The 27,172-nt window shown below is 44.8% G+C and overlaps 3 protein-coding genes across 4 annotated transcripts; 2 read left to right on the top strand and 1 right to left on the bottom strand.

The window, feature by feature from the left end:
- The first annotated feature begins 317 nt into the window (after positions 1 to 317).
- On the top strand, positions 318 to 7,001 carry si:rp71-46j2.7. Its single transcript, XM_047022481.1, has 17 exons — positions 318 to 402; positions 618 to 677; positions 1,101 to 1,206; positions 1,403 to 1,616; positions 1,748 to 1,890; positions 2,230 to 2,392; positions 3,111 to 3,166; positions 3,268 to 3,458; positions 3,789 to 3,899; positions 4,059 to 4,184; positions 4,438 to 4,548; positions 4,670 to 4,828; positions 5,032 to 5,653; positions 5,747 to 5,810; positions 5,893 to 6,077; positions 6,188 to 6,276; positions 6,365 to 7,001. The coding sequence occupies exons 8-17, from the start codon at positions 3,309 to 3,311 to the stop codon at positions 6,437 to 6,439; spliced, it is 1,692 nt and encodes a 563-aa protein (XP_046878437.1). The 5' UTR covers positions 318 to 402; positions 618 to 677; positions 1,101 to 1,206; positions 1,403 to 1,616; positions 1,748 to 1,890; positions 2,230 to 2,392; positions 3,111 to 3,166; positions 3,268 to 3,308; the 3' UTR covers positions 6,440 to 7,001.
- A 475-nt stretch (positions 7,002 to 7,476) lies between these two features.
- Positions 7,477 to 26,264, top strand: mrpl11 (mitochondrial ribosomal protein L11). 2 transcript variants are annotated; one of them, XM_047021168.1, is made up of 7 exons: positions 7,477 to 7,573; positions 7,684 to 7,801; positions 11,370 to 11,533; positions 24,060 to 24,155; positions 25,262 to 25,355; positions 25,688 to 25,847; positions 26,026 to 26,264. In XM_047021168.1, exons 3-7 carry the CDS (start codon positions 11,411 to 11,413, stop codon positions 26,129 to 26,131), a joined length of 579 nt encoding a protein of 192 aa, XP_046877124.1. In that variant the 5' UTR covers positions 7,477 to 7,573; positions 7,684 to 7,801; positions 11,370 to 11,410; the 3' UTR covers positions 26,132 to 26,264. The 2 variants fall into 2 exon arrangements, with proteins under 2 accessions (XP_046877124.1, XP_046877116.1); XM_047021160.1 differs by lacking the exon at positions 7,684 to 7,801.
- On the bottom strand, positions 12,934 to 19,645 carry tmem265 (transmembrane protein 265). The gene is made up of 2 exons (XM_047021148.1): positions 17,984 to 19,645; positions 12,934 to 15,009 (listed from the first exon to the last, which is right to left on the bottom strand). The coding sequence occupies exon 2, from the start codon at positions 15,005 to 15,007 to the stop codon at positions 13,931 to 13,933; it is 1,077 nt and encodes a 358-aa protein (XP_046877104.1). The 5' UTR covers positions 15,008 to 15,009; positions 17,984 to 19,645; the 3' UTR covers positions 12,934 to 13,930.
- Positions 26,265 to 27,172: the final 908 nt, after the last annotated feature.

The following is a 27,172-nucleotide window of genomic DNA, read 5'->3' as shown; positions in this document are numbered from 1 at the left end:
TTTGTAGCTTTGCCATCTAATATAGTGTGAGATATTCAAAATGCTTTTTCCTATATTTCTGTCCAGTTGATAGTCTATACTATATGGAAAATGTATTAAAGTAACAGGTTGTTTCTTTCTACAGTTTTTACGTGATCTTTTTGCCTGGTCAGCTGCAACCTGTAACAGGCTGAAGTATGGAAATCTCCCAATAGTTCCAAAAAAAGATTTAGCTGCCTCTCAATAGTTCTCATATACAACTGACCTGTAGATGGCATAGCAATAAAATCAGTTGCAGATACGAAGACATGCACATTCACAGTGTAGCCAATCACGGGTCTTCCAGAGCACATTTTTTCTTCCCTGAGGGAAGAAAAAAGAACCTACATACATCGAACTGGGCGTGTAAAATGGGGAGCTAAAGTAATGCAAGTTTGTTGAGACTAAAAAGTATCTTTGAAGTTTCTTGAGCTCATGCCATGAGATTTGTTTGTTGGAAACAGAAAAAGATGTACCGGTGGCGTTTCTCGATCGCTATCATTCTCGGGTTTCTATGGTATTTTTCAGACTACGGACGAACGTTGACTCAGTTCGCTTTATGTTTTTTATGTTTTCCATCAACTTCATCTAACCTCAAGACCGTTGGTCGAGAAAGCAGTACTCAAACAGACGAGGTGACAGAGAAGAACGATTTACTGGTGATTAAACAGTTAATTTATACGCTCAATTTAGGCTGTGAATGTGTGTGGTGTGTTACAATGTTGCAGCAGGGTGTCATATTGCTGCACAATGTCGGCACATTTTTCAAACTTGTGGTCTTAATGTAATTATGCATACATTCATCAGATACATATTCTACTAAAACCCATTTAAGTTATTCAGCTTACAAAGGACCTAGCTTACAAAGATTACTTTCCCTTGTTTTGTCAGTCTATGGAAAAGGTTTGTGTAGGCTACACAAGAACAAAACGTGAGAAATAATAATAAACAACGTACGAGACACGATGCAAATGTTGTTGCCCCAAACAAATGGCGAGTGTTTAGTAAACACAGAGACTAGACTAGTGACTTACATGTACATGCATACTGTATTGCTTTACATATTTTGAATTGTCTTGCAGCAAGCGGAAGAACGTTTGTGTGACACTGATGTGACTGATAACACCCAAAAAACAGAGAAGTCACTGCAGTCACTGTATCCCCATGTAAAGAAGTCTCTTCTGCAAGGTGTGTCAGTGGAATGCAAACCATACAAGTCAGTCTGAGGATTCGTGGAACTTAAATTACATGACCTTAAAGGGATATGGGGAACAAAGATAAGGGTGGAAAATACACTAATACACTTAAGAATAGAATGCAAATACCTTTATTGTTCCATTTGGTCTGTTAACTGCATGTCTGTGTTTTTGATTGTGTTCCTCAGTGTTTGAGTGTGCGTATGTCCAGCTGATCCTCCCCTGGTACACATTCCCAGAGCCTTGCGACAGTCAGCCACTCCACCAGGTGCTGTGGAGGGAGTTTGACTGTGTCTTCGACCAGATCATTGACAAAGCCAAAGACTTTGACGTCTGTGCTGCAAGTGTGGGTTGCGTTCGCATTCTGACCCAGCATTTGCGTAATTCCAAACAGTCTGTCAGGTGAGGGGCTGACATACCATGGAATATTAGCATTCATAAATCTATCTGTTCCCTAAGGTGTAGCCATATTTTTTAGATGACATTTCAAGCTGAGAGTCATGTTTGTTCAAACTGTACATTCTGTATTTCAGAGAGCCATTGTTTAGCTCCAGAGCAGAAGAAGTAGCAGTTCTCAGAGGGTTTGCTGAAACGCTGGTGCAAAATCTGTTTCCTGAATCTTTATGGGGACTAGATATAAACCGCTGTGTTTTAAATGAAACAACGACCTTTAAGGGTAAGACATTTTCCTGACGGTTAGTGCCCTGTTTTAACTATATAAACATAAATAATGCAGTGGTCACAAGACATTGTGCAGTTTCGGCGCAACAGGTTATTGCTTCGTGTTGCACGATAAATGTGCAGACACTGTTAGTTGCAGCCAATGAAACTGCATGCTGTGTTGTTGTTTCCCACTGCAGGTTTCTAGACATTTTACCCAGAACACAGAAAACTGCATTTGCATCTCATGTTCTCTTTCCAGTATTCCCTTGTGCTTTATATTTGCGTTTTGTCCACATTTATGGACATTGTTATTACGGAATCGGATTGCATATGTTTCTGTGTTGGTGTGCAGTGTTGGAATCACTGGTGATCTGGCTCTCTGATCCTGACAACCTCAACCAGCTGGTTGTGAGTCAGTTGGACAACGTGTCTCCCAAGAACTCAGAGGAAGATCTGTGTGAGTCGGACTCTGACCGGGCCTCTCCAGCCTGTCAGGAGAGCGAGGACAGCACCGGGTGAGTCTGAGTGGGTGTTCTCGAGGACAGCACCGGGTGAGTCTGAGTGGGTGTTCTCGAGGACAGTACCGGGTGAGTCTGAGTGGGTGTTCTCGAGGACAGCACCGGGTGAGTCTGAGTGGGTGTTCTCGAGGACAGCACCGGGTGAGTCTGAGTGGGTGTTCTCGAGGACAGCACCGGGTGAGTCTGAGTGGGTGTTCTCGAGGACAGCACCGGGTGAGTCTGAGTGGGTGTTCTCGAGGACAGCACCGGGTGAGTCTGAGTGGGTGTTCTCGAGGACAGCACCGGGTGAGTCTGAGTGGGTGTTCTCGAGGACAGCACCGGGTGAGTCTGAGTGGGTGTTCTCGAGGACAGCACCGGGTGAGTCTGAGTGGGTGTTCTCGAGGACAGCACCGGGTGAGTCTGAGTGGGTGTTCTTGAGGACAGCACCGGGTGAGTCTGAGTGGGTGTTTTCGAGGACAGCACCGGGTGAGTCTGAGTGGGTGTTCTCGAGGACAGCACCGGGTGAGTCTGAGTGGGTGTTCTCGAGGACAGCACCGGGTGAGTCTGAGTGGGTGTTCTCAAGGGCAGCACCGGGTGAGTCTGAGTGGGTGTTCTCAAAGCTCAGCAGCAGTCCTCCCCTCAAATAAAAACTCTGTTCTGTACTCTATGGTGTTATCGTCCTATGTAGAAGCAACCGTGAGAGGATAATCTGGTTTTGTGTTTCTCTCTGCTTCAGTGTAAAGGATGGGACCGAGGACTCTCAGGCTATTAACAGCAAGTCCAAAAAGAAAGGTGTTTGTTTGTAACACTTATAAATATACATTGCTTGCCATAATCCTTCCTCCACACCATCAAAATACATTTTTGATAACCATGATGCTTGTTATTTCCAGCCAACAAGTTAAAGGAAGGCTGGTCTAAATTTCTTGACAAGATGAAGACTAAGAAAGACAAGAAGGCGAAGATTAAAGAATTGGAGAGGGCTATGATGATTAGGGCCATAGCCGCCCAAAGTGGTCTGACCAATGAAGACGAAGCGAGTAGCAGAGAAGGGTCCATTCACAGCCAACAGAACTTTGACAGTGTAAGAAGGGCCCTCTTGAGTCAAGTGGGACTGAAGCATGGGTGTTGTCTACCAGCTAATTTACTCAAATAGAAGCTTTTCCACCATGTTTTCACATCAGGAAGTGAGCATTAAGATCATTACATTTTCATTTCATTTTAGTCATTTAGCAGATGCTCTTATACAGAGCAACCTACAGTAAGTACAGAGACATTCCCCTGAGGCAAGTAGGGTGAAGTGCCTGCCCAACGACACATCAATTGGCATGGGAATCTAACCGGCAACCTTCTGATTGGAAGCCCGATTCCCTCACCGCTCAGCCATCTGAGTTTCCTTATTTTTTCTTTTTAGGAGGATAGTGATCTAGAAAACTACTTGGTCATCGTCCAGGAGGACATGATGGAGTTCAAGTTGTCGTATGAGATGTGGCGGGTCGGGCACTGGGCGGTCAGTGTTCCTCTCGTGAGTCCCAAATTCCTTTCTTGTGCTGTGGTATGTGTGGAACATAACTTTAGCTGAACTTGTTTTTTAAAGAAGACTGGGTAAAATTGGGACCTTGATTTTTGTTCCTGTTGGAGTCCAAATTGAACGTGAAATGTGACTATTTTGTGTGCACTGTAGGTGAGGAGGGATGACGAGGAGCTGTGCTTTACCATTCACTTGGAGGAGAGAGACAATCCAGAGAACCTTCAGTGGGATGTCATAAAGACCCGTACAGATGTCATCTACTTCCTCAATAGATGGCAGGTCAGGAACAGTTGTAGAGAAACTGCTTTGTCTCACTCATGGCTCCCTGACATTTTAACATAATAGTCTTGTGTCAGTTATTTCTCAGAATGAAACAGTGCCTAAGAAAGGTAATTGGAAGTTTGAATTTTACTATTCATAAAAGAACAGAGTATTATATTACCCTAGACTGCCATTATTCTGACATTTCAGTTTATTTTATAAATTGCCTGTGTCAAGTAGTATTTATCAAACTTTTTCACTTATTCCACAGGACCCTGCTAATGTACCCTGTCTGGCTATCCTGGGGGAGGAGGGCCCTGAGAAGACGGGTGGTGAAGAGATAGTCGAGAAAGCCAGGACTTCTCTGGAACTGTTCTTGCAGGTGCACTAGCATATTTCCTTACCAAAACTTTAACCGATTATCACTAACACGCACACACACTGTAGACTAGAATCTTACAAAATGAAGACATACCATTTCTCTACAACTTTGTCGTCTTTAGGGGATGATCTCTGATGATGTGATTGGCCACAGTCAGCCAGTGTTCCAATTCCTCTGCCCGCTGGACAAACTGCTCAATGAAGAAGAGCATAATGGGGGGGTTTGGGGTCTCCTCAGTGGCCTGGCCTACTTCCTGACTCCAGGAAAAGAGGAAGATGAGGTAGGCATCCCACTCCCTGGTCACCAAAGAAAGCTAAGGTGACAGCTGTGTTTTACTTATAGGAAAGTGGATACAAGATTTCAGGATAAAGAACCTGTTTGTCTTACTTAAGGAACTCACCTGCAGACAGTGTGGGTGGAGCTGAAGATCTAAAGATCTGAGTAAACTGACAATAACAGGTGCTCTTTCTTCTGCTTACACAGCAAAACAATCCCAGAGTGGAAGCCAGGCAGGATGATCTCCCTCCAGAGTCAGAAACTCAACACTCTTCTCCTGAAGCTGAGAAGGATGTCTGTAGTGAGGAGACTGATGCATCTCTCCCAACTATCATCATCTCTGAATGTATCGTTCCTTCAGAATCTTCTGAGGGCAAGAGGGAAGAGGAGAGTAAACCTCCAGTGAAATCATGCTCGATGACTAATATTGCAACCTCCTCACAAGACAAAATGGACAATCCTGAAAACTTGGTAGGCAAGAAATATTTTTGTAAAAGTCTATCCAGGTCGGAGGAGTCTTTGGTATTCAATGAAGCAGCTCATCGGGAATACAAGATTGATCCTGACTATAAGACAAATTCCAGTATTAATGGAGGCTCACTGTGGGACATTCCTGACCATACTTTGTGGCGTAGTTTTTGTGCAAAGTCGAATAAAACGAAAGAAAAAATGTCACCCAGTATTTGTGGGGGGATCGCCAGGATTAAAGGAAGAGTCCAAGGGACTCTTGCCAAGGGAGACGCTTCACCGTCTTTAAAAAAGGACCAAACTAGCTGGGAGCAACTAGAAGCCACAAAAGCTATATCTGATTTATTGAAAGAGATATCTGGTTAGTTCTGGTGCCCCCATTTGGTTATTTTAAATTGTAAGTTATGGTTGAGGAGATTTAAAATCGCATAATCAAGTTTTATCTACTTCATAGGTAATTCCATCATCATAAACATATTTGATGCAATTCTGAAACCGGTAATGCCAATATTAAAAAGGTAAGAGATGTTTCGACTTACTCTTTCACATTGGTTAATTGTTATAGTCAAACAACCAAGATAACCTATCAATCGTCTACAGGAAAGTGAACAGCTTCCTGAAGAAGATGAACCCTACAGAAGCCCACATGGCCTCCTACATTGACAGCCTGTGTGAGAAGTGGTCCCAGACCTCTCTAGCGCCCCCGAAACCCTCCAGGCCCCCTCGCAGCTCTGAGGACAAGAAGGAGACCAGAGACAGAGCTCACCTTCTCATCAGTGCCAGATGTATGTGATGGATCCTTTCTCTTACAGAATGTTCATTAGTGTTCTGTACCTTTCAGTCCATGACAAGAATCAGTGTTGGTGAACTGACAGACATCATGCCCTCATTCTAGATTCAAACTATTTAATCCTGAAGAAGTCAGACATGGAGACTGTCTTTAAACTCTTTCAGGATTGTGAAGAAAACAAGAAGCTGGTTTATGTGAGTATGTCTGACATCAGAAAGTGTTTACCTTACATTCAACTCAAAAGGCTGCTGACAAAATAAATGTTCTCTTTTATTTGTACAGATGCTTCTTTCATTCCTGTTGGGAGAGCTTCTTCCTGGTGAAGATTCCTTAAATATTAGTGCCATGGCATTGTAGAAAGTGAATGTCAACCACCTGCATTGATTACATTAAATGTTAGCAAGGCTATGTTTTCTCAGGGTAATCATGGTTTTAGATAAACTGTCATTTTATAAAATCTGAATTGTATTGCATTTGTAGGGGAGAAATTATTGGGAGTATGTTAGTATTGAATCTTATTGCATAAAAAAAAAAATCACCTTAGGTACCTAAATATGTTCTGGGACACAATCTTGTGGTTAAAAAGTGGCATACCAGCCAGACTCTGTTGAAACTTTCATCTCTATTGTGTTACTGTTAGGAAGTGACAGGACTTTTTCCATGTATGGTTTGAGTTTCAAATCTCTTATGGACAACGTTAAAGCACTGTAATTAAAATGATCATGGTTATGAGCACTTTTCATGTAAGGGGGGGAAGTATCTCTTTTTCTGGACTTGTTTGTAGTCTTAAAGAGATCTGGATTAGAACTCCATGCCTCTTTATATCCAAGGAACTGGTGAAGGTTTGTTATATGAATGATTTCACAAATTCCTTGTATATTCCTATGAAATTATTAATAAAGCTTTTATATTAGTTTCATTAAATGTCTTTATTCATTGTTATTCTTTTGATGGATTCTCAATACACATTCTCAAAATGAATCACAGTAGTTGTGGTTTTTCAGGTTCCACCGGTTACATTAATGAGATCAAAGTGCATGAGTTCAGGTCACGTTTAGGAATTTGCTCAGGACAATTTGGTTGCAGCGTATACGCATGTAACATAAAGTAAAAATAATCATTCTCATACAACCAAGACAAACAAAACATCTCAATTTAATTTATTCCTACTAATATTATGTAGAATTTAAAAGCTCGCTGAGAGGATAACATATCGAATATTTAAGGTCCCAGGTTGAATGAACGGAAACTATACTTTTGACTAAGACTTAAAGTATGCAGGAAAAAGAATAGCAAGACGTAATCGGTGACTTTCCTGAAAACTGAAGACCCTGATTTTAGACCTTAACTGGACTAATCCCTCCGCTCCAGTAGGTGGCAGCATTGGTGGTTGATACTCGCTCTTCTGTTGTTTTCAAGATGTCTGCACCCTGAACCGTGGTTACGACGTGAAGGTGCTTCTGGTGAATTAAAGCTGAGCCACTTAGAAAGGTATGATGAACCAAATATTTTGTAGTTTGATTTGAAATGCACACGTGACTGCTTTCGGTTATATTTTCATTTATTTATACGTCGTTTTTCTTTTCTTTTTTACCTTGCAGGAAGTGTCAACAATGTGGCTCAGTCTGCAATGCTCTTTAAGGCTAGCTAAATTGCCAAATTAAATGTCTCATGTTTTCTGTCACACTTTTTCCACTATTCCGTGCCCAATACATACATGTAAGTCTTAACATTTTGAGAGAGCAGGGTTACTACAGCCTACTTGCTGGAATTGCTAAACTAGCCAAGTTGTCTACCTACCTGCTGATACTTGCCTTCAGTAGGCAACGTACTACAGTAGTTAGCAATTTACCTTGCCCAATAAGGTAGCACTGTCGACCCCGAGAAAATGATTGGGACTGAAAAAGTCTATCCATTAATATGATCAGATGACCATTTGTTATTATTATTCCGTTAAAATGTGTGCTGAAACATGGTGGGATGTTGTCGAGCTATGAAAGGAAAACAGTAACTTGAACTAAAGCAGTAACTTGTTACAATACAGTGTATTAACAGACTAGTGTAAATAATACTATTTTTTGTGGAGGTAATAGGTCATTTTATATAAATGGTCTTCAAGGTTCCATTCTGTAGCATTTGTCTGTTATAGATTTTTATTCCATGCTTAACTTGATATAAACTTAGATAACTTGTATTTAACGTTTTACATATTTTGTAACTCATTACTGGACTGGGCTTAGTCAAATAACTTTACTGAGAAAAAATCGGTATTTTTTATAAACTTACATGTTCCATTTTGTGGATTTTTAGGACTCAGCCAAATTCACTTTCATTGGCCCTGAGACTAAAACGTCATTACATTCTGCAATCAATAATGGTCTGGATGGGTTAAACTGCTGAATACAAATAAAGAGAATACAGAGTACATATTTTAGGTGTTGTATCCTACATCGGGACAGCTTCACATTATTGATGTTTTTTAGGTTTTTTTTCTGTCCTTGGCCAAAGTGGTTTGTATATGTGTCTATTTCCAAGTATCAGTCAATTTCAGAGATTAAAATGTAACAGGAAACCATCTTATTTGGAACAAGGCAGTAAAGCTGATAGAGGGAGAACACGTGGGTCATCGACATGTTAAGTTGTGAAGTCTAAAAAGACAGTTTCTTGCTGTGATTTTTAACAAAAACATGGATTTGCTTGCTCTTTGTTTTTCATTTCTCTCAACCCTCCTCGGCCACTCTCACATTCTCTCCTGTTTTTCTCTTCTCTCTTCCTTCTTCCTTATAAGTCCGTGACAATTCGGAGAACAATCCCAACAGGTCCGTCTCAGTAACACTGATGACTTGGTACAGCCTTTCCCTTTCCTACCTTGTTGTCATCTCCAGTTCATAGGGGCTGCCACTAGATGGACCTCCAGACACAGACAGTGTGCTGGCAGTCTGCCAGAGCAGGCTCAGACTGTTGTAGAGCTTTAGTGTCATTCTATTGATGATCATTCCACAATATTGTCTGTTTGTTTTAGAAGCATTGGCATACTATCATGCTTTAGGTGTGCCAGTGTGTTTGTGGACATTTTTCCTGGCACTTTAAAAAATAGTTTTGAGGCTTTTTTTAAGTAGCTGGAGGGTCATTTGATGCCCTTGTATCAAATGTGCTTATTTGTTGAGGGTGGAAAAAACACCCACACACTGCAGAGTTGAAGAAAGGGCAGCATACCAGTTTGTGGGTTTCTTTTGGTTCCTGTTGCTAATTTTTGTATTATTGTATGTGTATGTTTCTGTTTTTCTCTTTGAAGTATTGTCAGCTTTCATCAGTCATTTTGTGCTTTGGCTTTTTGCCCTGTATGCGATCTAAGCCCATGTTTGTTTCATTCAATTCAACCAATAGTGTTTGGGTAGATAAGCCCTAAGCTAGGCTAAATGATCTCTTATCTTAGCTTGACTTAATGTTATTTATGGGGGCTCTCCTTTTTTTATTTATTAAAGTTTCTATCTTGCAAAGACTTTTACTCACAAAGGACATTGCCCTTCCTTTGGGATTGCTACCAATAACAAGGCTAAGAGTATACCAGGCTGCAATCTTGGGGTTGTGTCATGCAGGAATTTAAAGTACTGTATCTATTTACACAGTCTATTGTCAATGCTCTTTGAAATGTGCTGTCAGTTGAGTTGTTACTTGGGTGTTATGTAGGTCAATTCCTCCCAAGCTCTCAGTGCCTGGCCTTGTGATGAGTGATTTCATGTTGAGAGGAAATGACTATTTTCATTTTTACTGCTCACAGAGATTGGAGTTGTAGTGCATTAAAGCATGACGCTGTCATTTTGGCAGCACTTTCAATTTGTATTCCCTGAGTCCCAAATTGAAGTTCAATCCCAACGTGTGCTGCCATCTCTTTTTGTGTTTTACCATAATTCTGTGTAAATCTTGCATTTCAATTACAAATCCATGACATTGTCTTGTTGGTGTAAAGAACATCACATTTATATCTGACTTACTAATTGGACAAAGTGTATTCAGGTCAGCTAGTTTTATGTGATGCAGTTGTTATTTCCACATAAAATCTGAAATATTAGCCTTGCTTATCAAAACAGTCCACACTCCTCTTCTTTTCTGACTGACTTTTAAATCGATCGAAGCTCCAACAAGATTTTTTAACAGCTGAGTAGCACGTTAGGTGAGCAGCATGAAATTGATTGCTGAAATGTAGTTTGTAGTTTGAACGTGAGTGACATTCAAAACATATCGGGGTTTAGCCTTCAAACTAAATTTAGTTCTACAGATTTGACACTAAGGGAAGCTTGGATAACGCCCGCTTAAACAGGATGTTAAGGCACCACGATCAACATAACTACCTAAACAGAACGATAATCCAACTTTTCTCACAGGAGAAAAGTTCTACTTTGTAACTCTCAAAGGCGCATGCAGCCATACATCTTTTCGATCGTTATCGCCTCTTGTTGATGTCATCTGTTCCTCTCGGTCGCCCATGCAGGATCGGTAGTAAAGCTCTCGCTCTCTCCACCTAAGTGCTCACGGTTATTGAATGCAGGCCTCACCCAGCATCACCTGGCCAAACCTCAAAACTCCTACTTGTCTCTCCTCCACACACATTGATCTCGACGCTCTGCCTCCCCGGAGGACTGCAGACCTGCTATTTATGCCGGTTGCCTCCCCAGGCCAGGGCAGCAGTTCAGCCCACTCTGCTAATTGACTGGTAATTTGGTAATGCATTTGAAGGTGGAAGGGGAAAGTAGACATGCTACTCTGTGGAGAGTGACGAATCTGTCACCTCCTTTTTATTATAGTGTCATTTATCCCCCTGGCCCCTCCTACCATAACACCAGTCTATCCTCTGACCCCTGCTGATGGGGAGGGCTGTGCAGAGGCCTTTCCCAGATCAGAGCAGAGAGACTGTGAAGGGAGCAGGGTAGACAGAGGGATTTGTAGTGCATCCCGTGGTTTCATCATAGAGAAACCTAAACCCTGCCAAGACCAAAGCCTGGCCTCACTCCCCTCTCTGTCTGATCCTCTCTCTACCAATTCCTGGAGGATAGGTGACTCTCGCGCAAGAGATCGAAGTCAAAGATTTTCTAATGGCTTCTAATTGCTCAACTTCTGCAAAATGAAAACCCATGGACTTGTCCTGAGGTGTCAGTATCGATCAAATTACATTACCTTTTAATGAGTCCAGCATGTAAATGATTTGTTGCAGTTGCTATCACAGACCATCTCGTTTCCTAGTTTCCTCCTAAATGCTAACACCATGCACTGTGTTCATTTCTCTTAGGCAGCGAGAAGATACGGAGATAGACAAACAGACAGACTGACATGTCGAAGGTCTCCAGGGCAGCCAAGGTGGTGAAGAAGGTGGACATGGGGGGTGTGATCCGCTGCATCGTGAGGGCAGGACAGGCAGCTCCCGGACCCCCGCTAGGTCCTATTCTGGGACAGGTAAACTCACACCTCCCAGCATGTCTGGCTCATTCCCCTTCAATCCTGACAACTGTCAGGATATTGCGCTTCATCGGTAGCTCATGAAATATACTTGGAAGTCCCTGCCAAAAGTGTGTGGTGGATGTGCCCTTTGAGAGCTCAGCTATGATGAATGATTTAGATATCCGTCTGTTAAGTCTCTCTCCTCCCATACTTGTGGGGCTTTCAGAGTCTTAGGGAAAGATGCCTTGACATCAACGGTAATGAGGTGAGATGAATTGCAGCCAAGCAAAGCAGTCATATTTGTCTGAAGGTGCCTTTTTGGGGAGATAAGGCAGTGCATTTGCCATATTCTTGTACTTTGTTGCTCTGTTGTCTTGTTTGGCCCTGTGTCCTTGCTACATTGCCCCTTCGTAGGCTGAGTGTGTGTGTGGGTAGTAAACTGTAAATAAATGGCCGTAGGCAGCCATTCTGCCTTAGGCGCTGAATCTTGTCTTTTAATCTTCCCTCTCTACTCCTCCTAGGTTTTTTTTCCCACTTCTCTAACTAACCACCCTTGACAGTGGAAGCACAGAGAGGTAGGCTGCCTGTCGGCCGCTGGGCAAATTTAAACAAACGAGAGAAATAAAAGAGGGAGCAGTAGACAAAAGGGGGGAGCTGCCAGCTTTGGTGGAGGACAATAATTACAGTCCACATCGAAATTAACACAGGCGAATGAAGAGGAATAGAAGAACAAAGAGATGGTTAGAGGAAGGAATGAAGGACAGACGGACATTAGATAGAAATAAAAGACAGGCTGGAAGGATGGACAGACAGACAGAATTGGTTTCCCACTATTTGTGGGACTGGGCTGAGATTCAAGAGGAGTTGAGGATTGCTGAGCATTGTATCGGGGTCTTAACAGGTGTGACAAATTCAAGGCAGTAGTAATGTGCAGAGGCTGCTGCCGGTGCAGTTACAGCCATTATATTAGAAATGTGAAAAACTGCCCAACGGGGAGAGCATCCAGAATACGTGTGTTTGAAATGTAGAATGAGCAAGGGAGCGAGAGATGAAAGAGAGAGGAGGAGGAGGGGAGGGAGACGGACTCTGTCGCTACAGTTCATCGGCATGCTGATTCCCTCCCGAATCCCTCTGAACCAGAGAGAAACTCCCCCGAGATAATACACCACTTTAAATGAATGTGTGTGTGTGTGAGAGAGGGTGAGTGAGTGAGTTTTTTTATCCTTTCAACACATCCTGTAAATATGCCCTGTAAATCAACTATAAAGTGGAAGCAAATAAGCTTTTAGCATTTTGACAAATGGTTCGCAATTTCAATTAATAGAAGTATTAATGGTTTGAGGGGAGGCAGAGGTTTACACACAGTGCATTAGAGAGCACTAATGATGATGGAATAGACCCTCTCCTGTCCCAGAAAGTGCATGTGGTTTTTCTCTCACATACACACACACAAACTTGATTTTTGTCTCTCCCACACCCTCCTTCTCCCTCCTGCTCTCTCCCACACACACACACACACACACACACACACACACGCCCTATCACATCTTTCGACTCTTCTCTTTCAACATTAAAGGCAGACAAGCAGACAGCCAGCTGAGGGATTACCGCCAGCCTATCAGAGCTGATGGTGCTGGTGTAATTGTGAAAAATGACGGCTCTTCCTCTGCGTGTCATCCATGTGCAGACTTAACACGGCCCGTCGCCTCAGATGTGTCCAGAGCTGTGATTCCCTCCACTAGCCCCAGCTCTCACCCTTACTGTCTGACATACAAAACACTCGGTTTTGGTGAAGTTATGTAAGGAGGGCCTTAGCATTAGCTTTGGTACAGTGGATGTTTGGAACGTTTTTGTGGACGATGTTCCCCGAGCCCGTTCCCCACAGCCCCGCCCCCGCCCAGTCGGGAGTGATCTCTGATCATGTTCCATCCGTGTTGGAGGTGACAGCCTGCCAATACCACTCCCACGGTACACACCAGAGCAGGAGGAGTGTGAAACGTTTTATTACAGTTTATTGGAGGCTGTTCTGGAAGTGCAGCCGACACCGACAACAGCTGTGAAGTAGCGTAATGGTGTACATACAGCATATGCTCAAATGGCACACAAGATAGTGTACCAACGCCAGTGCTGAGAATAGGAGCTCCTTGGAAAGGAAGGCACTTGACTGTACATCTACCCCGAGGCCCTCCCTCCCTCTCTCTCTCTCTCCTCCCCCTCAGACACCAAAAGCCTAAGGCTTGCCAGCACCCCCCTGGCTGGATAAATCATCCCTTTAACCAAAGTGATCCAAGTTTAATGAGATGAGTTACTGCGCTGGCTTGTCCAAACAGCAAGGGTTGTGTGTACAATGTGTTAATGTGTGTGTGTGTGTGTGTCCAAGAGTCTGTAGTAGCTTTTACTACTGAAGAGTCTCTAGAGTTCATGAGAGATGAAGGAGGGGCCCAGTGGGGCATCTGTATGATCCAAGCTGACGGTGGAGTGGGCGTGGCTGTGGGAGCGTGACAGTGTGTGGTAGCGGGAGGGAGGCCCGGAGGAAGTCTTCCCCTGGGCCTGGGCCTCTCCCTGCTGCTCTGAGTTCTGGCTTGGCAGGGTTGTGTCCCCTGCCTCTGTCCCAGCCCTGGCCCCTGGCCCTCGAGCGCCCCCACGGTCCAGCTTGCGCCTCTCCCAGGCAGAGGTGAGTTTCATAGCCAGGGCCAGCAGGTTCTTCCCCAGGAAGACGGTGGAGACGCGTGGGTCCCTGTACCACAGCATGCCCGTGCCCCTCAGGCCCAGCGTGAACACGTTGATGGTGACCAGGCTGAGCCAGGGGTACAGAGCTTCCTTGCGGGGCCCCCTCTGGCCAGGCAGGGTGGCTGCCCCCAGCTCTGTGAGGGCCACGCAGGGCAGCAGCAGCAGCAGGGCGTAGCAGTAGAAGAACACCAGGCCCTCAGCCCACAGGGGTAGGCCCAGCTCACCCGCCCCAGGCCCTCCAGTCCCAACGTGGGCCTCCCACAGGCCCGCCTGCAGGTCCAGCACATCTAGCAGGTCCACCACCACCCAGAGCAACCGCCCGCGCACCTCCTGCTTCCTGCGCAGCGGCGTCATGTTGTCGGCCCCCGTCAGGATGAGGAAGAGCGAGGGCAGGCAGATAGACAGCAGCAGGGTCAGAGTCTTCCTGGCCAGCGGGTCAGGTGGACGGCGTTCCTGCCGGTAGTTCTGACACACGAAGAAGAGCTTGAGCTGCAGCAGGGACAGGAAGAGGAACCAGAGAGTGTTGGCGAAGCCACGGCGAGGGGATTGTGCCTCTGACACTACGCCCGCCGACACGAAACGCAGTGCCAGAAGGAAGCACAGGTCGCCTAGCAACACGGCAACGCACTGCCAGATGCCGGGTCCCGGAACCCCACCACGAGCTCCCAGCATGCTCTGCTCCAGTAGGTAGAGGTCGACCACTGCCATGGTGCTGACCGTGACCAGGGTTGATACGCACACCTGGGGCGTGGGCACCATGCCTGAGGCATAGGGAGAGATAAACAACTAGCGTTAGACACACAGCAGAACTCAGGAACAGAACAAGGGACTGTTTCGTTCTACACTTTATCTGGTGCATAACACATTTGACATGGATGATGCAGGCTCTAAAGGTTAGTTTTCAAAGCTCAACAATGTCTGTCGTAGGTTGATGCTCTTTTGCCATGGAGGGAAATGTTTTTCCTGCCAAAATAAGCACTGAACCTTCCACATCTTTGGTCTGGAGTGTTGTCTGCCCTAGCCATGCATGCTGAAGAGCTGTTTGACTGTTTCATCCCTCCTCTGCGGCTGTTTTATTCAAATGCGCCTCGCTTGCTATGAAAGTCCAACCGTCTACCCTAGCTAACTCAGGGAATTTCTTCTGGTTTTCCTTTAAAGAGGTTTTTGCTTCCGTGTCTCTACCTTATTCATTATTAATTAATTGTGTCGAAGCGCAGCCAGGCGCCCTGTCGGAGCCTGTTCCTCTGCCTGTTTAGTGTGCCTTGTTGATTCTCATTGTGGCTGCCGCATTCTCTACGCTGCATAAATTATCTTCTCATTTTGGCGGAATATTGATAACTCTTTGTTTTAGTTTGAGAATGTTTTTTTAAGGTGGCTTCTTCCATAGCCCACTCCGTGTTGTGCCTTTGAGCGCACGCTGGCGATACAAATTCAGTAATCCAACACCCATTGAATATGAGTGTGTTAATTTTTGTGCTCGTCGGGCCATATTTCAGCCCGTGGGACAGTATAAAACCTCGCTATCGATCTCGCCGTGAGAAATGATCATTGACTTTACGGTGCAATCGAAGCAGCCTCTCTTTATCGTATTGAGCTGGTGGGCCTCCGGGGGCACCATGGCTCTCAGAGAGAGACAGCGCTCAGACGGGGGGACGCGGCCGTCAGCCCCGCAGCAGCCAGGGGTGGCAACCACTCCACTGAATTGATGGCATTTTAATATGAAACCATTACAAGGCCTGATATGCCATAATGGCAACACTTGGAACGGGTGATTGTGTGAGCGATTGTCAACAAGGCGGCCCATAGAGAACAGCTACCTGTAAGTAACGTGTGTTTACGCACTTGTAAACTGCCTGCGATAGGACACAGTTATCCATCTCTTTCCTCCGCATGACTGGCAGGAGCTGACATCCATGTTGAGCTCACTCTGCACGTGTGCGCGTGTGTACGTGTGCGCGTGAGAGAGAGCTGGAGTGGAAAAGTGAGAGATTTATATCCTTGGCTGTCTACATGCCTAATAAAGTGTTACTGCATGATGGTAATAGTTCATAAATAAACTAGGGGGGAGACCAGGAGTGAAGGGGAGGGAGAGAAAGAGAGCAAGGAGGAAAATGCAAACAGAAAGTGATTTAATATTGAGAGGAGGAGTTGGGGTGAACCATGCCATATTCCTGGACAGTCTGTGCCAGCAGCCAGCCTGTATGAATAAATTCAAATGTATTCATCACTGGGGATCTGGAGAAATTAAAGACATTAATAAGTCTGCTGAAACAGATGAGTGAGACCGATGAGAGAGGACCTAGATGGACGACTCTGCTTGGGGGCTTGGAGAGAAGAGACATGGACGCCAGCATCACTAATATCTGATTATCTGTGAGGCCTTCTTGTTCCACTGCAGCCTGCAACTTGATTATCAGTGCTGGAATTGAATGCATTCTACCAAGCCGCTGACTGAGAGAATATTGAAATTGAAAATTGGTGCTTTATCTGAACAAACCCAAACACGTGGTGAGAGGGAATGGCCACAATGCCCTGGCTTTCTCATTCTCTTTTTTTTTTTTTCTCTCTCATCTCCCCATGGCGGTTTTAGTAATTCAGCACACATCTTAAATTGTACCCAGAAGCCCTGGAGTCTTTCTGTCAGCCTGTGTTTGTGTTTTGACGGCTTGTCGACTCCCATAATTTATTCGGTTCTGAGTGAGTGGCCAGGATGACAGCACTGTGTGTCCACTCTGCTCATCAATAATGACCAAATTCATCATTCCCCACAACTAGAAAATGACATCGTGTTGACATGCCAGTGCAGCTTATTCCTCTGGAACTTTGAGTAATAGCCTGTAAAAGTGGGGTTTAGGTGAAATATTTGTTTATTACTCCCCAGCACTAGGTGGATAGAATGTCATCTTGCATGTTTGTCATGTGTAGCACATTGTGTGCGTGTGCGTGTGTGTGTGTGTGTGTGTGTGTGCAGTGGGGCAGGAATGCTTTCACCATTAACCCAGGTAATACATTATAGCACTAGAATCCCTTCATTTCATCACACACCACACACACACTCAGAGTATATTTACACACACAGACACACAGGTAGCAATTTGTTAACATACACAGCCTCTAATCTGTCCCATCTGTTCATCTCAAAATGCTGGAGGTTTGCCAGGTGTACATAGATGCAGATAAAAGGAAGATGAATTGCTCCAAAATCCCAATTCATCTTTATAAACAGTACCATCTAAAGGCTTGTCTCAATACCAACTAAATAAAATATACACCTACAGACCAGAACAAATCTAGAAATGTAAACTATCGATCTAAAGTATAACAATTAGATTTTCCATGTGTGATTACAATTATTTGTAGTTATTTTGAGTGAACATGTCAAATGAAAACCTACATAATAGGATTGTGTAAATCTCCATCTAATCCAGGTGAGGATATTTCTGGCTGACTAAATAACATCTGTTGATATAACAAAGGACATTGGTATAACTTAAGATCCCTATGACTGTATCCATGCCACATGGCGCACACAGGGTCCCACATATTGATCCTTCAATAGTCTAGATTTTCCATTACTATTATTAATATAACCTATAATTTATTTTCCATGTGAACTGTGCTCACTGCAATAGCAGGAGTAAAACCTCCATTCAACCCTTCCATGCACATGTTCTGTAATGGCCATTTCAGTAATGGACTGCCATAATTGAGCAGTTTCAGAGTGATTGTAGTTACCCGAAGCATGCGTTCTTGTTCTTGCCGCTCCTCTTGGCTTGGTTGAAAACCACGTATTCAAGTCTAAGTCCAGCGCTCAGATTTTCATCGAAGTCCAGATACACTGTTTGTAATTATATATATCTAAATTCTAAAAATAGAATTGGCACTAATTCATAACTAAATTTGTTGAATTTAGTTATATTTTCCTTCTACTACTTCCATTTAAAGTCATAATTTGGTTATTACCAATCTTATAAGAAGTCAAGCCTTCGCCACTTCACATTCGAGTTTAACTGAATAAAGCAAGTTCAGATCTACACAAGGTAGCTTTTTTTCATATCCACTGGATCTGTCAGTGAAGCTCGAGCCCTGCAGGATCGTATACGGAGCATGTGCCATCTGCTGCTACGTCCGTCTTGTATTTGACACCTCGCTCTCGGTCTGGAAGCCGGATATCCAATGACTCGCGATGGAGGCGTGCGGCGCTTGTTGGCCGGTCTCTCGCTGTGAGGTGTCGAAGTGGTCAGAAGTGGACTGATGCTTGACGCGGAATCATTAAGGAAAAACCCGCAATATCCTGACAAGAAGACGAGTCGTCTGAAAAACCGAAGCTCTATACCAACGTTACGGTACGACGAGTGTTGGATTACGAAGAAAGTCGCGACTTTATGATTGCGGTGTTCATTTGTAGGCAGGTTACGTGCCTTCGACTCTCCCCCTCTTCTTACTCTCTCCCCCCTCCCACCCACTGTGTCGCCCCTTGCCGCCTCCTCCTTTTAACATCAGCTGTATAACTTTAGTAGGCAGTGTGTTAGAATATTGAGCAGTTGACGGTTATGTCCATTTGTTATACGATAACCATCTTGATGCCACTTAGTGAAATGAAAATTTGCATAATTTTCCGTAATGTATGGAAGTAGTCTACAGTTCGTTGCCTTGGCTCCTGCCCTGCTGGGTAAAAGAGCATGGCGACAAATAGAGCGCGAGATGCCTTTAGCCTGTGGACACATCTCAGAACGCAGATGTTGCAACTTTAATTATACTTTCTATCTGATGTTTTGAATCCCTCCTTAATTATTTTCTTGATTTGTTGTAACCATGCAACAATTTCGTTAACAAATTAAGAATAGATGGGTTTTTGAGTTACTCCAGCTTGAGTTTTCGGGGACCTCATAGTATCATTTTGAAAAGGTCAAGCTTCCACAGCACCTTAAGGTGTGAGGAGAGAGTATTCTGGTCATCTCAATGACTCAATCACCACCTTCTCAGCAGGCTATCTAGATCCAGGGTCTCTTTCATTTTCTCTCTCTCCCACACCAGCTGGAGTGTTGAGGGTCATCTCATAGTGAGAGCCTTAATCAGACCAGGAAAGGGGAAAGAAGGCTCATCGTTCTTGTCACAGCCAGCTATGCGCTCCACTGACTTTCAGAGGGAGAGATTTTCCATGCCCTGAGAACTGTGATGTTTTTTTTTCTTCTTCTCTTCATTTCTCTCTTCAGTGCTGCCTCTCTCTCTCCTCTCACCAGTCCTGTCCTCTCCCCCTCTCTCCTTCTTTCTTATTTTGGTTGCCTGTGGGTGTGGTTGAAGGTCACTGGCTCTCTTTCAGCTTGGAGACGGGGAGCAGCAGGCAGGCACAGACGGGGAGGGAGAGAATGGAGGGGTGGGGGACAGTCCTCAGCACTGCACTGTCATCACTTTCCTCTTGGACATGAGTGGGGCAGGAAGTTAGGAAGGACGTGAGGGTTACAGACTAGCAGAGAATGCTAAGGACCAAGGGCCCTAGAGCGCCGCTCATCCGGGAACACAAGCGGAGCTCCACAGATTGACGGAGCATCGGCCAGCTCCCAGCTTTCCAACACGTTTCACCCCACTGCTTTGTCATGCTACAGTTTCCATTTCCCACCACAACACAATAACCCACATTACCCATAACAAGCAGCCTTCACTGTTACTGTGTTAAATCCTTAACTTGGCAGAGACTCTTAACTCCATGCTAGCAGTCTACCTCAGCGCCCACACAGCCCCAGTGTCTAGACTCTAGGCTGCGGTATTCATATCTACTGTATCTTTAGACCCCATCTCCACAGTCGTCCATTGACCACCACTATCCTCAGACAACTACCTGGAGTCCAGGCCTGCTCGTCTTGCTGCCTCCTTACACACATGATTAATCAAGTGAGGCAGCGAAGGCAACAACACTTTCAAGAGGCTGGGGAGATCCTAATGGAGTTGAGAAAGTTGTTTCGGTAAGATGCAATTCCCTTAAAAAAATGTTTTCCCTCAAGCTTTCCCTCAAAAAAAAAACTTGGTAGTTAAAAAAGCCAAAAAGCAAAGCAGCAAATCTTGGTTCATTTGAATTATGTAGCATATAATATAAGAGGAGCACTCTTCATAGCTTCATTGCATGAGGACCCACTGGCCTGTACTTGGAACAAAGCTGTGCTGGCTGGCTAGGATAGTGATTTACCTGTTTTGCTTGTTATGCAGACTAGCCCTCAATATAGTTTCCCAAAATAGTTTGGCAAAATTATGCTTGGATTTGCTGTTCACCAAATTGTCTTATTCTAGTTGACTGCCGTCCCGGGTCAGAGTAATATTTTGGGACCGTTTAGTGTGTTTAATTGGGCAATATAAATCTATAGCACCGCATGTGTGCAAAATCTATTTGTATTTCGACTCAGCTGACTGAGGGGGTGAGAATGCCCTGCTCATCCGTGCCACTGGCTGACTGCTGTGTCCCAGCATCTCCCTGGCAGTGCCCATGTATGCTGTCCATGGTGGGCTAAGAGCATGCGGTGGAGGGTAAGGCAGTCTAATCAGGTGTATGAAGTCCTGATAGCAATGACTGTGATGAAACAGCAGCATCAGGCTGGATTAAATGAACAAGGTAATAGTGGTAATGAATGAGAGTGTTTCACACTGGAGAGTTTAATTAACCCTGTGTCCTCTTCGCCACCCCTCCTCTGGAATACCTCCCTCCTCTACCCTAACCCCCCTGCCCAGCCCAGCCCAGCCACAGCTGTCTGCCAGGGCTATCTATCTGCTGTCCTTGTGTGCCAGGGGCAATTAATCCTGCCCCAAGGCCCTCTATCCTATGTGTGTCCTCTATCTACATCTGCCACGCTTCCCTACACCACTTTCTCTGCCTCTCTCACCCCACTATCATTACGTCCCTCTCTTGCACACACATACACACGCTTACTGACACCAGCGACCACATGCAGAGTCACAGAGAAATAAATCTCTTCATGCTGATTTGCTTCTAGAAGAGATCAAATGAATATGCACCTGATACAATGTCCTATTCAAATGAGAGTTGAGGTGCACATATTTATAGAATACACACATACTTCTTTCATCCCGGTCAAACTTGTATTTTCATTTTTCAAATACTCTTCATGATTGCTGTCCACACTGTAAGCACTCAAACATACCTCCCATTTCTATCTCTCCTCTCATCTCTCCCTGCTATCCTCCCAGGCATTCCTCCACTTGCCCTCCTCCCTCTTTTCCATGTCAGCACTATATCTTGTTAAAAAGAGTTAGTGAAGCTGAAAGGCCAATCACATTAACATGAGAAGTGACAGAAAGTAAGGAGAGAATACGATGGAAGGGTCAAATCATGCCGACACGTCAGAGATTGTAATTGCAAACTCCTAATTGCTCTCTTAATTACATGCAATATCTCCTTTTCATTCACCAATCTCAATATGGATCGCCGCGATTATTTAGCCATGCCGCCGGTTGAGTTTGACGGGCGGAATATTTCCGTAGATTAGTGTTAATCCTGATGCCCAGGATCTGGGAAGCCTTTGAAGACAGTCCCCAGTCCAGGGCCAGTGTGGAGCCCTCAGCCCTGGGTGAAGGGCTGCAGCCATTTCACACTGGAGAGCCCCGCTCCAATCAGTCATGGTGGAGAAAGGAGAGAACGAGGGAGGGCGAGGATGTAGTCGGCCACTCGGACTCCCGGATGATTAGATGTTGAGATGGAAGGATGAGAAGGGGAGAGGGAGGAGCTTTTTGGCCAGAGCACAGATATGAGGGTTCCAATTCCCTGCGATAAATGTCATGGGAAGTCTGGAAGCCAAGTGAACCTTGCTTTCATTGCATGCCAGCCCGTCCGCCTCTTTTAAACACTCTCGTTACAATTACCAACACGGCTCCATCCCAATAATGACTTCAATTAGTCTATTAAAAGTCCAGGGCAAAGAGAGAACTCTCTCACCCTGTCATCTTCAACCACAGACATGGCCAGACCCTCATGTAATGCTTTAATTAAAAGATGATTGCTCTGTCCGATGTCTTCTGCGTCTGTGGGTTCCAAGTTTGCACTCATTTTCCACTGTCTGCAATGTCACTTTCATTGTCTATATTTTACTGCCAGTCTGCAAGTCTTTTGAATACAGTTGCCTCCATCTCTTTGCTCTATTCGGGCCCTCTTTAATAGCATTAGGGTGTATCTGCGGCTCTGCTCGGCCCTTCCGAAGCATTGTTACCGTCTATCTTTAGCATAGATCCTCGCCTGTCTGCCTGCGTAATGTCTCAGTGTGGGGACTTAAGCACTCCTTGACAGCATTAGACTTCCGGAGTTTCCAGGAGGTCCTCTTTATATCTTATTGTCTGGTGGCTGGAGAGTCAGGAGAAGAGAGATAGAGGAAGATCATTATCTGATGGGAGGGGGGGGAGGGGGGGGAGGGGGAAGTGAACGTTGGAAGGAAGTGAGGCAGGGTTTGTGTGGTGGCACTGGAGGGCCTGCTTTGACTCCCCCTCCCTAACATCACAGCTTTCACATGAATCCATATCTAATTAGAATGTTCTTCCTCTGTCCCTTTCTCCCCCTATCCCTCCCCATGCCTACCTCCCTCTTGTTTACTTAGCTCTGTTGTTTTTATGGGGGGCCAGGGGAGGGACAGGCATGCAATAGACAGTGGTGAGGTTGACATGGAATTACTATTCATAAGTGAGGAGGAGGCAGGAGAGGCAAGGCTCTGGGGACTGAACACTTTTCCATTTAATTAGTGAGATATTATAATTCAAATGGAACTCTTTAGCTCTGGAAACAATGTTGGTCGTGTCGCAAAGTCACAGTACACTGCAACCTCTATCAGGTTTGGGGACGTTTTCTGAGACAAGTCACAGAGAAGACGGGTAACAGTTGTTGCGGTGGTGGAGATACACAGGACTGATCTGGTTAAGATTCATCAGGTGTTTCAAAGTTGCCGAGTGAAGATGATCTCAGAACGCTACACTCCGTTACTCCCAAATCAACAGACGTTGTGTCATTGAAGACTGTCGAAGGATAAATGCCTTCTCATTTTGTCATTATTACAATCTGGAGGCCGGCTCTCAGCACGCTCCATCACGGTTCTTATTGTAGCTCGTAGCTCCATTAGGCTGAGTAAAATGAAAAAATTATCCCTTTTTGCCCTCAAACGCCTTTCTGAAATCAAACATTTTAATCAGGATGTTGCCTTTGGGAAAATGGTGGGTGAAGGTCAGTTTAAATTTCAGCAGCTGTAATTATATTCTTGGTTGGCAGCCATTGCTTTGGATTTCAGCTTGGAGAAATTATTTTCTCGTGTGTGTGGGGGTAGGAGGAAGGGAATGGGGGCTAGTCGGGTGTTGACTTAATGTCACCCATCCATTTTGCTTTCTCTCTGGTTGGCCTGGCAGGAGACTTGGAATGGGAGACTCATTCATCACTGGGTCTCCTAGCCACAGGGCACACACATGCGTTCTGTCATAGCCGGGCACACACTCTCTCACACATACGCCCTCGTTGTGAAAATGTGGCACGCATGACCACACAGGATACTAATACACTTGCACAATCTCAAATGCTGGCACACACACACACACACACAGCCTCACCTGCCGACCCTCTCACTCCACGAGGCAGCCAAGCGTGCACACACACTCAGCCCTCTCACAAGTCTGGTGATGGATTGACTGACACAAGCCAGTCATTGGTATTCCACCAGCAAAGCGGGCCATGAATGACGTTCAGAACAATGTTTGCAGGTCCAGACTCCTCATACATTTTAATACAGTTTATCTTTCTGTCTTTGCCTCTTTTCTGTTTCTCCTCTCACAGAAGGGGATCCCCATCGGGCAGTTTTGTAAGGACTTCAATGAGAAAACCAAGGAGATTAAGGAGGGCATTCCTCTCCCCATCAAGATCAATGTCAAGGTGTGTTTTCCATCCCCTGCATGGGTCTCTTCCCCCTCCGTGCCCCCAGCCAGGTCTCTACTAGGTCATTGCCTCCAGTGTGGGTCTCTACTGGGTCCTGGAGCCAACCCCCACCCTAGATTGGAAGTGATTTTAGTAGCTGCATACTATTACCCAGATCCCTCCATTATTCATACTGTACCTCTTAAGCCCTTTTGTTTGCATTCATTAATCTATCTTTAACCAAAGGGCTCTAGAAGTCAATGAGCATTTGGTGCAACTAATGGTAAAAGAGACTAGAGAGAGAGACTGTTTTGTACTTTTAGAGTCCATATACATTTTAATTCCAATGCCTTACTCATTTGGTATTGTGCCCTTTTTGTTCCTCCTACTGCAGTTTAGCAGTATATATGTAGGTGTGATCTGGTCTGTGCTTTGATCTGAACACATCTGGCATAGCTGAGGAGGTTTATTGAGATGATCTGGGGTTGTGATGTCCTTAGCATGTCTTTGACACTGAGGACTCTGTTCAAGCGTCAGCATGCTCTGCTCATCATCACCATCTGCTGGTCGATGCTGGATGTCACGCCTCCCTCATAATCAACCCATGGGAAAACAACTTTGTTCCACCCCTACATTGTTCTGTTCTGTTTCTGTGAATATGTTGCATCATATGTTGAATTTATATAACTAGCTCTATGGTCTACCATTCTTATGAATTGCTTATGTTCAACAGGGTCTCAGTGCTGAAGGCCTGTGGCCATGATCTGCCTCTCTCTCTTTTTGTCCATTATTCCTAAATAGTCCTGTACTCACTTATCCCTCAGTCCGTTTGTTACAGGGGGAAAAAAATGCTATTCCCATATCCCTTGCTTCAACCAAGGCTGAATAAAAAAGGATTGTTGCTAATGGTTAAATCAATTCAAGTGCATTGGGCCTTTCCAGCTAATGACCATTTCATAGAGGGTGATGAATCGTCTTGCTCCATAGAGAGGTTACTTATGACAGGACATGCCTACTTTGGCAACGTCACATTAAAGGTTTGAGAGCAGGAACCTCCACTGCATGTGGCTGCCACATCCATCTCTAATCCCACTCTGATGTTTTCCATCGACCCCCCACTCCAGCCTGACAGGACGTATGACATTAAGATTGGCCAGCCCACAGTCTCCTACTTCCTGAAGCAGGCGGCGGGCATCGAGAAGGGGGCAGGGAAGACCGGTGAGTGTTAAGGCTGCCTCTCCTTGCATCCCTGGTCGAACAGGATTTCTTTGATTGATGATATATTTATGATCGACTGGGGAACTGATGCAGCCAATTAAAGGCAGAGGAAGGTAGCAGTAAAGGTGATGCCTTGTAGAAAAAGAGAATTATGGATTTACCCGTTCTGTTCCTGTACTTCTCTCCCCCCTCACTTTGTCTTCCTTTTTGCTTTTACATTTTTGTGGTTCTTTCACCCACTAAAGCCATCTTGTTTCTTCTGTCCATCATTTTCTTACACTGGTGTGTGTGTGTGTGTGTATGTGTGCGTGCGTGCGTGTGTCTGTGTGTAGGCCATGAGACTGCAGGGATGGTGTCCTTGCGGGCCGTGTATGAGATCGCCCAAGTGAAATCTCAGGATGAGTGTTTCACCATGCAGAATGCCTCCTTAGAGACGGTTGTCAAGAGCATCATTGGCTCAGCCCGTTCGTTAGGCATCAAGGTTGTTAAGGAGTAAGTTTGTTTCCATTTAATTGGCAGGAGCTAAAAATAGTTTCACTTTCTGTCAGGCAGAACCTCGACAACCAATTCTTTGGTGAATCACATATCTCAGATACACACACAAACACACACATATACATTCACTGGAGTCTCTGTCTCACTCTCTGTCCCTCCTTTGTTCCTCCTCCAGTTTAGAAGCAGCCGAGTACAAGGTCTTCCTAGAGCAAAGGGAGGAGCACTTGAAAGCAGAGGCTGCTGCTGCTGCTGCGGCGGCTCTTTCCTCCAAGAAGAAATGAGATCTCTACCTGTGCTGCCCGTCTCCCTGTCCACCCATCTGTATTTATATGCCGGCCCAACACACATACTAATGTCATTGTAATTTTACTTTGTGTAATTTGCATCAAAATAAATGTTCAATTGTTCATTTAACATTTTTTAAGAGCTGTGTGTGTTTCATCAATATCCTTCCTCTGCAATTTGTGTTTAGTTGCCTGAGTCGATGACTGTTTTATTGACTCAGCTTAACTCTGCTATTGTCCAGGAAAGATGTCTTCACTTTCTCTCCCTCTTACTAGGAATCTAAAACGGTCGACTGTAGTGCTCATAAATTTATGATGAAGGTGTTGCATCTACCATATATCAACATAATTACTGATAATGATATTGTTCCTAGCGGTGCCATTGAAATGCGGTTGACCCTACTACACTCTTCGTGCCTTCAACATGTTTTATGTTACTGTCAAGACAACTTAATGAATTCCCCATGCACATAAAATAGCATCACGAGTCACCTTAGCCTATTATGAATTCCATTAGATAGGTTCCACTCAGCTGTCCAAACAACAAGTTTTTTTTCAGCGAGGGTTTGATGTATTGCAAGGTTTATAGAACACAACACCAATATTTGCAACGTCTTGTCTTAACCACGCCAGTTCTGAGAGATGCAGTACTCCTGCTGAACCAGAAGGGAGCAGTAGTGGTTTGTGTTTGCTCTGTGTTCCTTCCTCCTCCAGAAGGAACACTGCATAGACGGGTGCTGGAACAAAATGTTCGGTTGCAGAGTAGAAGCATGCTGTGGCAAAGCCTCGTCTCCTTGGTTTATAAATAGTTTGGTTAAATTCGCCTTATATGGGCCTGTGTCTTGTTCAGCAGAGCTGCTTTTGAATTGAAGCTGCGTGGATACTTGGGTGAAGGGCAGTGGACAAAGATGCCAGGTGCTGATGCTCTGCAGGCATCAATGGTTTCACCTTCATTAATTCACGCTCTATGATTCTCAGATACCTTCTCGTCATGAGTCTCTAGGGCATCACGTTCTCCATCCCTTCCTTCCCTCGTTC

The sequence above is a fragment of the Hypomesus transpacificus genome, chromosome 1 (assembly GCF_021917145.1).
Source record: "Hypomesus transpacificus isolate Combined female chromosome 1, fHypTra1, whole genome shotgun sequence".
Lineage (NCBI taxonomy): Eukaryota > Metazoa > Chordata > Actinopteri > Osmeriformes > Osmeridae > Hypomesus > Hypomesus transpacificus.
Note: the sequence above shows the minus strand (reverse complement) of the source record. Positions and strands in the feature narration are given on the sequence as shown.